A 12,318-nucleotide genomic window follows, 5' to 3' on the forward strand; every position below is an offset into this window, starting at 1 on the left:
AATACAACACAGACGCACACCTAAAAAAACCTACCAGGACACAGACTAGTACTCTTGCCTATAATCTACTAATCAATCACCGGCTAGATTGAACACGATTAGCTAAACTTACTAGGACACACTATGTAGACTCCTAGCTAACTATGCTTTAAACCTAAACATCAAGATTATTCTAACAAAGGCCCGCACTGTATGTACTACATCTAGTCCAATACGGTAGAATTTGGATCACAATTTAACAATTGTCCAAAAAAATTAAATGTGTGTTCCCTTCATTCACATACAATGTTTCCCTAGTAAGAGATGAGAAACTAAACATGCAAGTAGAACGGTCTCACACGCTAAACATGTCATGACAAACAATTGTTGAATGATAAACCACATGCTCACGTTATATTTGTTTCAAAAGAAGAGCTAGCAAAGACCAGAGATGTGTACAAGTCTTATATATACCTATGCCTTAATTAGGATGTCAATGTGAGTGTGATATGAATTCTGATATGTTTACGTGTTTAGCTTCAGTCCATCTAAAATATTGGAGGAAAACAAAAATATGAGAGTCAAGGAGGTGAAGGGAAAATAGGCTGATAGCCACCAACAATTTCTTGCCTTGGTTTGCCCGCTTGCAAAAGTCGTTATTCCGTCTAAGGAGGACTATACTCATACTACTAGAATTGGGAGCCACCCTGCTCACCGTAGCCTGCTTGGTGTATGAGTAGTTGATGGTGAGTAGGACATGAAGAGAGAAAGGAGAAAGCAACACTTGAAGATGCGTTATTTTTACTCCTTCAGTTTTAACACTGATGTTCGACTGTGGTAGTTATGGTAGGATCGATGAGTTGCTAAAATTTGAACTCGGATCATTTAATTTATGCATTTATTTCCTTATTAGCACCCTAAGTGCATTTTTTATCCAGACATTCTTAACACTATGAACATGGTATTAAGATGGCGAATGGACAGCATGTCCAAAAAAGACGGGCCAATTTGTGCAACCTGGACTCTCTTCGTTTTTTGTGATGTGTGCAACCTGGACGCATGTGTTCTTTTCAGTTAAAAAGTTCATGTAGCAAATGGAGTAACTCTCTTCTTTCTCCTTATACGTACCTTGTTGATGGACTAATTTCGCTCTTACTTTGTAGTTGATTGATGGCACATGCAACTGCAACTAACATAAGATGTCACTAGCTTAATTTACATGTCAAATTATTATCCACAAAAAAACCCTGATCCACAAATACTATTGCGCATATCGAGGTTTGGGTATCTAGCACCATCACGCGATGTTTGTCTGTACGCCGCCGCCTAGGTAGCTCTTTGCGATGCCACTATGTCCTCAAACTCTTTGCTTAGACCGGTGCGTATCTCTAGCAGATTTGGATTCTTTTTTAAAAGAACACTGCTGTTTTCCTACTCAGGCATCAAAAGTACTCGGAGCTATGTTATTTCTTCTTGCATTCAATAGGGCAATCAATACTTTCGTAGGATGTATATGTCCTCTCTCCCCTTTTTGGTCCTGTGAAGGTATTCTGGTTTTGATCCAATTATTGCTGTATAATGTATAGTATTTCCATGAGTCGCTGTAAAGTTTTGTACCAAATGAATTATTTCTGGTGAAATATCTCTGACCCAAATGGGTCTTGAGTTAGTAAGTAAGGTGCGGATGTGGATTTATGGAGCCAAGGATGATGCATTTTTTTACAGAAGTTCATACAACAATGGAGCAATGTCATCTTTTTCCTGATGCCATGATGATGCTATAACTGTTAGTTCATTTCAAGAGCAGATCTAATAAGAGAGTAAAGAAGAAGAAATGATAGCTTTATTCTGAATTGATGTTAATTTTGTACAGGAACAACCATTTCCAAAATAACCAGCCTTCGTGTAATAGAACTTTGCATGTTATGTCAGTTATGTGATACTCACCATCACTTGATTAGCAACTAAAAAACACTGGGTTTTCCAAGTTCATTGCATAATGATAGAACTGCATGAAATGGAACAACATTAGCTAAGTTTTCTGGCTCCCTTAAAATACAAGCATATCATAGCAAAGGAACTTAGAACAAAACAACGGAGAAAAGGATATGCAAAATAGGAAATGAGAGTTACTTCTGTACAACCGCTTGCAAATGTATTTTTCCTTCCACCGCTCATTCATCTAGGAACTTGTCTCCATTCTTTTGATGTGAGTTCCATCCAACCAAACACAATATATATATATCTCTTCACCGTATTTTTGCAAGAGATTGAACATTAAACATGCATGTACAAAGGTCATATCATTCTGCAGTTTACTCGCATGCTAAAAATGTCATGATAAATGACTCTCGAATGGCCCTGTGAACACATATCTCATGATTACAACAAGTTTGCTTCATAAGAAGAGTTATCAAGGACTGGAGTATGGAAGTCTTATATATACCCATGCCTGATCATCGATGTCAAAGTGAGTGAGATATGAATCCAGATTTTCTTCTGTCTTTAGCTTTAGTCCATGAAATATTGGAGGAAACCAAAATCGTGAGAGCCATGGAGTTGAAGTTAAAAGGAGCGAAAAAACACCAGCAATGTAGTGTCTTTCTTAGTCCACTCGAAGTCATTACCGTTGTACATGATATGCGTCTGGTACAGAAATTCGGAGCCACGGTGAGCTTTGTCGCTCTCGGTAGAATACTCCTATAATGCATTCAACATTAGACGGCGCTAGGATCATCTTAAACTGATCAACAGGTGTGAACAGGGTGTTGTCCAGATGATGGTTATATAATTTTTGTAGTCTGAGTTGGTATGCTGTTGAGATGGAATGCTGTCCTATGATATTCACGTATGGTTTGGATGTTCTATGTCTGAGATTATTTGTCCCGGTTGAACGCCACTCGGGGCGTGCTTTGTGTGTTTGATGTGGCATTGCTTGCTAATTAATCTATCGATCTGCACGTTGTTTTTTTATGGGCCCTTCACTGTTCTTGTATTTTTTCCGAAGAAGTGTTTCTATTTATTCAAAACCCATCGGGTCTCAGCAGCTCTGTTTTTAGTGTTTGAGGTTGAGACGGCTAATCGACATAAGCTACTATGAAAGCATAATTTCAATTTAGTGAAACTCATCAGGTGTCACAGTGTTCTGCTTTCAGTTTTTCAAATACGGCTGTGCATAGTCAACAGGGAAAGGGGTATGAATATCAAGGCAGTGACAGCAGAGATGATAGGAGGAATGGGGACATGGGAAGGTTGTGCCTGTAGAGTGTAGAGCAGCGACCAATGACAGACATCTAAAAGAAGTGTGTGATTTTTCCAGTGCGGCAGGAGTATCATGATGGATCTTTCCTTCTTTCTTTGGGTCTGTAGTGGGCAGCTGGAGCACTGACCTTCATGATGCATTGATTTCTGGCATTATGGCATCCATTTGAGCTATACATAGCTCTGGCTAAACAATGGAACTTTTTCAGAATGAAGTTTGTCTGGATCATGCAAATTATTGTTGAACCACTCACTCATTTAGAAACTGCTGTCCATTCTATTGATGTGAGTTTCCTCCAACTAAACAGAGTGGATCACCATGCATGTAGAAAGGTCACATCATTCTGCAGGTTTCTTGCAGAATAAAACTGTTCACACGCCCACTGGCTTGCTCGTACATCAATCAATAGATTACTTGCTCATACATGAAACTGCTGACCATTCTATTGATTGAGGTGAACAATTCTTGAATGACCAGCCGCTAGATATGATGCTGACCTTCCCATGGTGGAATTGTGCCTTGCTCGGTGGAGACGTGGGCAAGATCTGGGTTGATTGGCCTGTTTCTTTGCCAGCTACTCACGAGGGACGTCAAGCGCGGCCATGTCCCGCTCTTTTAAGCGGCAGCGCCGTCCATGTGTGTGGTGCCAGAGGAATCTGGCCCAGCCTCATCCCGGTGTCCTCTCGAGCGCTGCTCGTCTGCTGGAGATGCCTCGCCTTGGTGGTGCCGGTGTCCGGCCTGGCGGCGACAAGTTGGACCGGGGCGGCATGGCGGCATGCTGCCGTGATGATAAAGGTGGCGTCCTCGTGCTCTTCTCGCATCACGGTAATGCCCTGCATGATTAGTCCTTCTTGATCTGGCCATTGACTTGTTCCGGAATAGCCGCTGGAGATTTTGCTTAGGATATCTGGATCGGTTAGTTTCTGGTCGTGCACGTCCATATCAGCATACGAGGCTCTCAAGGCGTGGTGCGAAGCTCTGTTGGCTGATCACACCTTGGGACATGTCGGTTTCTCGATTTTCATGGTGGAGACAGCTGTGGAGAAGGTCATGGTTGACGAGATCAGAGGATCAACTACACGAACGGAGCCTTGGAGGCCATGGAGTCAGCCAGATGTTAGATAACTCTCAGGAGTAGTAGTGATACGTGGGGGCGGCAACACCAGAGGATTTCATCTTTGGAGGTACTCCTCAGGTACCAATTCGTGACTTTTAGGGTAAAAAACCTAAGGACTGTCCTTCATTGGTTGTGCCAGGCGATTGCCTTGCTAAAGGAATTGTTTTTAAGAGTGTGGGCTTTCTTCAGGGTGAAAACCTAAGATCTTGGATCAGGCAACGACGGCGCTGATGCATTGTTCACTTTTTGAAGGCGTTGCTTTTGGAGACCTTTTATGTTTTCTGGGTGTTATATTTGGTGGAGGTAGGAATGCTGCTGTTGACGAGGAGTTGATCGCTGTGGCGGGACCTTTGTTTGTTCTTTTTGTTTTTTTTTTGTTTTGGCTGTGTGCATCCTAAATGTCTTTGAGACATCTTATAGGTGTAAAATCTGGGCGTAATTGTTATCTTTGCAATATTAATATATTCCCCTTTTCAGAAGAAAAAAAATGTAGTGGGCAGCTGGAGCACTGGTCGTTAAGATGCATTTCTTGCTGTAGAGACTTGAATTCCGCTGCATCCTTTGCCATTCTGTCCCGCCTGCCGGATGGATGAGGGAATATGATATTTTATCTATTATGCCACATCTTATTTTATTTTGTTTTATTCTTTTTGCAGGAAAGGAACTTTTCATTAATCACCCATGATGATTACATTCAGAGTCCACAATGCTAGCTATCTCCATAGGCGAGTTCCGAAGCTAGCACGCCGGGCGTTGCTACAAACGGCCCATACAAGCAAGAGTATAACTCGTCATGTTCGTGCGCCTATTGATTTTAGCTAGACTAATGTTCCTTTCTTCTCATCTCATTAATACGAAATGCATGCCTCAAACGGTCAGTATCTTTAGGTTGCATCATCTTCAACAACTCGGCACAATCCGTCTCAACAATCAACGATATGTCCGGCCATTGGAGGGCAAGCCGAAACCCTTCTTCCATCGCCGCCACTTCAGCCTCTAGGGGGTCACCGCAATTGAAGAGCACCCTTGTCGCTGCGAAGATCACAGCACCTTCATGATCCCGCAAGAGCATAGCAGCTCCAGTCGTTCCATCTTCCTTCAGAAAAGAACCATCAATGTTCAGTTTTGCATGATCTGCTTGAGGAGCCTCCCAGCGTGGAGTGTGTGTTACTTCATGTACGTTCGCCTGCAGACTACTTGAGAAGTTGATCACCCGCTTGCCCTTTGTCATGTCCGCCTTCGGATGTTGCTGAATGGCCAGCTAGTAAGAAATCTGGGCGAAGCCTCGTTCGGGACTGGAGGCTTGTGGTGAGTAACCTCATTTGAATATGAGGGGATCCCTCTGGTTTTTTCTATTATTTTCTTTTATTTTTGAAAAAGAGGGGATCCCTCTAGTTTTTTCTATTATGAGAAACCAGCCATGCTACATCCTTCTAGATTGAAAAGAGTTATTATACGGAGTGCGGCGTTTCTGCTCCCGAGCTCATCTACACCCCCGACGAAAAAAATCAAAACAAATACTAAAAGGTTTCAAAACTTCCAAATTTTCTTATGTGGTAGATAAGTTTATGCTTGAGGTGCGCTCCAAATTTCAATTCATTTGGACATACGAGCAACTCTCAGCAAAAAAGACAAATTCAGGGTCTGTAACAAAGTTTACTGTTCACAAGCTATTCTGACCTGATTTGTTTTTTTCTAAGAGTTGCTCAGATGTCCAAATAAGTTTAAATTTGGAGCGGACCTCATGCATACAATTGTCTATCACACAGAAAAATTGAATTTTTTTAGTATTTGTTTTGATTTTTTTTGACGGGATGCAGATGAGCCTAGGCACCTAATTGAATTTTTATATTATACGGTTCTTGATTGTTGTGCATGCATCTTTCTTCTTTTATTCCCACAAGTAAGCAGCCGCCTCTTACTTCATGGACAAGTTGACACATTTGTACATTAACCCCGCCGGCCGCCTCCAGTCGCCAACAGCGACCCCAACCTCCCGCCGCCATCGCCGAGGGCATCGCAGGCTAAGCCTGCGGCCCGCAGGGAGGCGGCGGCAAGCCTCCTCGGCCCGCGATTGGATCTGGGTGGCAGTGTTCTACTCCGCCCGGATCAAGGGCAGTGGCGCGGGTCGGCGGCGAACAGGATCGGCGTGCTGGAGACGGCGACGGCGAGACCTCCGCGGTGGCGGCTAGGGCACCCGATATGGGCCCAGATGGGCTTCAACGGGCCGCTCTAGACACTGTTGTGCATCTCTGCTAATCTGGTGAAGTCAAGCGGCTTTGGGTTGGACGCAACATGAGGACGTCGGGGGCTTCGGCCCTGGGCACTGCGGTGTTGGCCATCTCCTTCGCCAGAGGTGGTCGGCCTGACGCTGGATGGGCAGTTCTCGAGATCCGCCATCTAGCTCTGGTTGCTAGTCGGGAAGATAGTTGCCGGTGAAAATCGAGCTGATGGGAGGCGATGGCGGCGTTGGTGTGCAAAACGTGTCAAGGAGGAGGACACATATGCTCTGGGACACGTGTTGCCACACGATTCGTTGATGCAACAATAACCGGTTCTTTGTAAAATTGTTTGGTTAATCTCAGCGTTAGTATATGTTTGGGCGGGACGATTGGCGCCGGCGTAGGTTGTTGTGCGCTGTCGGCCACACGCGGTGGACAGTGAGAGGAGCGAGAATTTTTTTTGGGAGCTCGCTCGTTCCCACCCTGATCCTCTCTGGCATTCTCTTCTGAACTCCCTTCTCGCTTCCATCGCTCAGAGCAGGTGGTTGCGGTACGGCGGGCATCGTCGCCTTGGAGCTGCACTGCTCCCCGGCCGGAACGGTCGACCGCCCGCTGGAAGCAAGCGCACTGCCACGAGGCCAGCTTCCATCCACCTGGTGTTTGTGTTTATTCCAACAAGGTTCGTCGTTCCACCAGGACCTAGCTCGAGTAGCTGCCCGTATACTACACTGACCGACCAACGGATTTGGTTTGATGCTGTGGCCCTTTGGGTCGACCAGCAGCAATTTAGTCTTCAGTTTCGCGTGTCTGTTCCTCGATGTAGCCCATAGACGATCTGATATCTGAATAACTTGTTGGAGGACTGAAGATTCAGGAACCAAAAGGACAGCAGCAGTTCAGTCTTCAGTTAGTTTCATACTGGTATATATGTTTCTTCTACAGCCTGCCTCAGTTAGCTCTCTGCCTTTATAGACTAGTGTTATTAGTAATGCTCTTCACCCAAGAGTCATGTTTCTCTGATATGCCGCACTTGCAGCCGGGAGGAATGCATGCTTCGGTGGAATCAATATTGATTAATTCTTAAGTACGAGTTCAGTTATTACATAATTTTCTTTTAACCCATAAATATATTTTTTAGACCATGTTACATGTTGTGCCATGAATGCCTATTAGTACTATTTCAGAATGCTTATGCTTGTACATTGGCTAAATTTGCATGTCGTGCCATGCATGTTATTTACTGAAGCTGTTGCGTAACCATGACCATATACTAGATTAATATTGATTTGGAATATTTGGTAAAAATCAAAATTAGTCATCTTATCAACTAGTTTGTCATCAATCATTAAGCATTGGCGTACAGGCTAATTCAAACCGGGTTTAAACATTAAGCACTGCAGTGGGTTGACACCGCTAATATGAGTTGGAGCCATGGACCTTTTAGCAGTTTGAACCATGACTGAACATTCAGCATTGCAGTAGGTTGGTATCCCTTTGGCATTTCCTGCTGAGAAATAACATGTGGTCTTCATGAGAGCATGTAAGTGTGTTGAGGGAGACTGAACCTTGGTGTCTTTCTTCAGCAATGCTGATGGGTGTATATCGTAAAATTTGAATACATTCCTAGTCATTCTGCTATGCTGATGAGTGCTGTTGATATTACTAGATACTATACCACCACATTGCACATGGTCATCCTGCTGTTCTGCTTAAGTTGACAAAGCCTGTCGATGAGATGTACATATACGAGTCTGAGCGTGAGGGCTCCATATATATTTCGTGCAAAACCATGCTTCCTTGCAGGTTGCGAGGCTGTTGTGGCGACCCCGTTACTGATTACGTACAGTGAGTAATGGATGAAAACTCTAGTGCATGTAACAGTTTTCTTGTCACATATTACCAAAGCTGAATCAAACCATCAACTCTTCATCTTCAGATTTCTTTTGTTCTTTTTCAGAGGGGAACAATAGCGATTTTTTTTTCGAAGGGAGAGTATAGAAAATCATAAAAAGAGACTTAAAATTGCTCAGCCAATCGCCAAACTGAGATGAATTCTTTTTCGTTTTTGCTTTGCCAAAAATGTTTGGCCGCAGAAGAAAAGCCTTTTGGCATGCTAGGTTAGTTTTTGCTTGGCTGTTGCATATTTGAATTGAATGGCGATCTATTTCATGAGCTGTTTTAGCAATGGAATGTTGCTGTTCAGAACTGTCTGTTTCACTCTTGTGTAATTTAGCAGTAGAACTTACTGATGCTGTGATTGAGAGTTATAGTTTGACTACTTCTGGCAAGGCGAATTCGGGCCTAGGTAAACGGCTATAGTTTACGGTTTGCATACAGAAATTTAGCAGGGTAAACGGCGTCTTCTCAGGGATTTTTCTTCAAGTGTTTATTATCTTTGCAGCCTCCTCCTGTAGCGCCAGTCAGTGCTCTGCTTCTGTAGTATTGTTTCTAATATTATTCTCCACAACTCGCCCTCGCCGCCGCCCTGGGATGTGGGAGGCTGCCGCCGGAGACCATTGCCACCCGAGAGCCCTGTGTCTCTGCTATGCCTGTACTAGCAGCTAGTTAATGTTAGATTGTATCCTTGTTTCCTCAGTTAATTAACCTGAAGCGCCTCCTGCTCTGTTAGTAGCTTAATTAGCATCCACTCCTGTAGAGTAGATCAGATTATATGCATGCATGTGGATACTGTTTCTAGTCAACAGTACCTTGTAGTTGCTTGCTAACCTGATTAGTTCTCTAATCATGTTGCTTTCCTGTGGACATTATGTAAAGGGATAAGTATATTTTTCGTCCTTGAACTCTGGCGATAGTATAGGAATCGTCCCTCAACTCCGAAACCGGTAAAATCCAGTCCCTAAACTATTTAAACCGGTTACTTTTCGTCCCTCGCGGCACTTTAAGTGGTTTTGGTATGACCTGGACCCTGTTTTGACTAAAACTGTACACGTGGCTGGTTTTGACCGCCATTTCACTTAAGTGTCCCCGAATCTCTCTCTCTCCCGTGCATTCTCTCGATCCCATCTCGCAGACGAAACCTAAACCTAGCAGCGGCGGCGGCGGCGGCGAATCCCTCATGGGCTGCGGCGGCGGCGGTTGCGGCGGCCGGCGGTGAGGCGGAACTACGGCGGCGCGGCGGGGGGGCCTGTGAGGCGCGGTGGTGGCTGGCTGGCTGGGCACGGGAGCGACGGCAGCGGCGATTTAGGCGACGGCGGCCTTGACCCACGACAAGGAGCTCGATTGCCGAAGGTAATTTGTGCGTGCACTCATTGCAATCTTACATTCAGGTGCAAGGGCAGGCCTCACGTTGTGCTTGTCTCTTGTATGAACTAGGCCAGTCAAATGGATCCTGAAGACGTGCTATTCATCAGATTTCATTTTGAAGGCCAGTTTTTGAATGATGGGAAAACACTTGAATATAGTGGGGGAAAAGAGGCCATGTCATTTGTTTATCGCAAGAACTTCTGTTTTTTTATCTGGTTCAGAGTTTTGGTATGCACTGCCAAACAAAGGATGACAAGATGTTTCATTGGTTATATCCTGGAAAAGAGATGGTTTGTGGTCTGAAAATGGTTGCTTTAGACACCGATTGCAAGCAGATTAGAGATTGTGTTGCTGTTGGAAGTATAGCTGAAATATATGTGGAGCTATATCCAAATTCTGAAAACGACAAACACGACAGGGATCCAGACAGAGATGTTGAGCTTCTGATGGGTCCGAATGCTAGTAGTGAATCAGAGGGAGCTGCAGATCATTTTGTCGCATTGGCTACTTGTCCACCTGCGGACAATGATTGTGTTGCAATCAGTAACTCAAAAGGGCCTGAAGAGGAAAATTCAGATGCTGCAAATGAAAATTCAGAAGAAGATGAAGACGAGGATAGCAGCGAGAGTGATTACTGCCCTGATGATGACATCATTTCCGATGAAGATGAAGAGGCTGTCGAGATCAACAAGAAATATAAAGAGTATAAGGCAAAGATGAAGGCTGGACAACTAGAGCACCTTGATGATGCTATGCTGGATGGTGGGCCTGCAATAGGGTCATCAAATAAGGTGGGGGAGGAAAATGATGGAAATGGTACTGCATACGAAGATAGCTCTGATTTGTATGATTCTTTCGATGAGATTGGCAGTGATGGTGAAGTAAAGACATTCAAGTCTAGATATAGAAGGTTCAAGGACAAAGGGGATGTACCAGAGTTTACTCTTGGTATGAAGTTTGATGGCAAGGAAGAATTTAGGCAAGCAATTATCAGATATGGTCTGCATCACAAGAAGCTTATCAGATTTCCCAAAAATGACAAGGCAAGAGTTAGGGCAAAGTGTGATTGGCCAACATGTCCTTGGGTATGTCTTTTGAGTAAAACCACTAGATCATTTATGCCCAAAAAGGAAGGACAATAAGTTAGTTAACTCAACAAGAATTGCTGCCAAGTATGACAAGCTAATTAGATCTAATCCAATGTGGAAGATTTCAAGCTTGAAACAACACATTCAAGAAGATATGTTTGCCAATGTGACTATTGCTCAGGTGAAGAGAGCTAAGAAGATTGTGATGAAAAAGTGGCTGGATGCAAGGAAAGGTCAGTATAGCAGAATATTTGACTATCAGTTGGAGCTGTTAAGGAGTAACCCAGGTAGCACAGTAGTGGTTAAATTGGAACCAAATCAAGTGAAGCCTATCTTCCAAAGGATATATATCTGCTTAGAGGCATGCAAAAAAAGGGTTCATGGCTGGCTGTAGGAAGGTTATTGGACTTGATGGCTGCTTTTTCCAGGGAGCAACCAATGGAGAGCTTTTATGTGCAGTAGGGAGGGATGCCAACAACCAGATGTACCCTTTGGCTTGGGCAGTTGTTGAAAAAGAGAACAATGATAGTTGGGACTGGTTTTGTTCTTTACTTTTCAGAGATGTGAATGTGCTAGATGGTGAAGGTTGGGTGATTAGATGCAGGAAATGCAAGTGCACTGGTCACAATAAAACTACATGTCCAGGAAATGCCACTTCAAGTTCAAATGGAGCAGCTACTGTTGGACAAAATGCAGCTTCAGGAAATGCCGCTAGATCATTTACCAAGTCCAGAAGCAATGCAAAAGCCTCCAAGATGTCTAGTTCCCAGGTACAATACACATAACCATGCTGATGTTAAATCTTGTTAAATCTTGTAAATGATTTTTTTGCTGATGTTAAATCTTTCTTCCCTTGTCAGGCAAATGTGAAAACATCCCAACAAAGCACCAGCCAAAAAAGAGCATCTACAACTGATGAGAACCTTGGTCCTGTGCAAAAGAGGGCAAATAAATCCCTAGGACTGCCTAAGCACAAGATGAAGGCTTCCTCCAATATTGCTGTAAAAAATGTGACAGTGAACGTGCAGTCTAGTTCATCATTTACAGTCAATGTTACATCTGGTGCTGCAAGTGCTCAAGTTGGAGGAAATAAAAGAGCAAAGAAAGTCCCAGCAAAACTACCGGACTAGTACTGTACTTGTACTGATCTTCCCTTGTGGTTATGTTAGAATTCATGTTTGTGGTTGCTTGTAAGACTAATCAGTACTATCTCTCATTTGCTTTGTCAGACTTTGAGAATTCCCTTGTGGTTTGCTTGTAAGACTAATCAGTACTATGTTTGTGGTTATGTCAGACTGTTTTTCATGAAATCTGTTCTGAACTCTGTCCAAACTGGACAAACATGCGACTGAATATGTTGTCATGAAATCTGTTCTGTACTCTGTC

General features: G+C 43.7%; 1 protein-coding gene across 1 annotated transcript; it reads left to right on the forward strand.

The window, feature by feature from the left end:
* Positions 1-9,599: 9,599 nt before the first annotated feature.
* On the forward strand, positions 9,600-12,038 carry LOC123083662 (uncharacterized). The gene is made up of 3 exons (XM_044505636.1): positions 9,600-9,829; positions 9,914-11,702; positions 11,793-12,038. The coding sequence occupies exon 2, from the start codon at positions 10,075-10,077 to the stop codon at positions 10,984-10,986; it is 912 nt and encodes a 303-aa protein (XP_044361571.1). The 5' UTR covers positions 9,600-9,829; positions 9,914-10,074; the 3' UTR covers positions 10,987-11,702; positions 11,793-12,038.
* The last annotated feature ends 280 nt before the right edge of the window (positions 12,039-12,318 follow it).

This window comes from Triticum aestivum, chromosome 1B (assembly GCF_018294505.1).
Source record: "Triticum aestivum cultivar Chinese Spring chromosome 1B, IWGSC CS RefSeq v2.1, whole genome shotgun sequence".
Classification (NCBI taxonomy): Eukaryota; Viridiplantae; Streptophyta; class Magnoliopsida; order Poales; family Poaceae; genus Triticum; species Triticum aestivum.

Bases quoted from the DNA above. Each gene is read 5' to 3' on its own strand.
- LOC123083662 (XM_044505636.1), top strand. From the start codon at position 10,075: ATGCACTGCCAAACAAAGGATGACAAGATGTTTCATTGGTTATATCCT.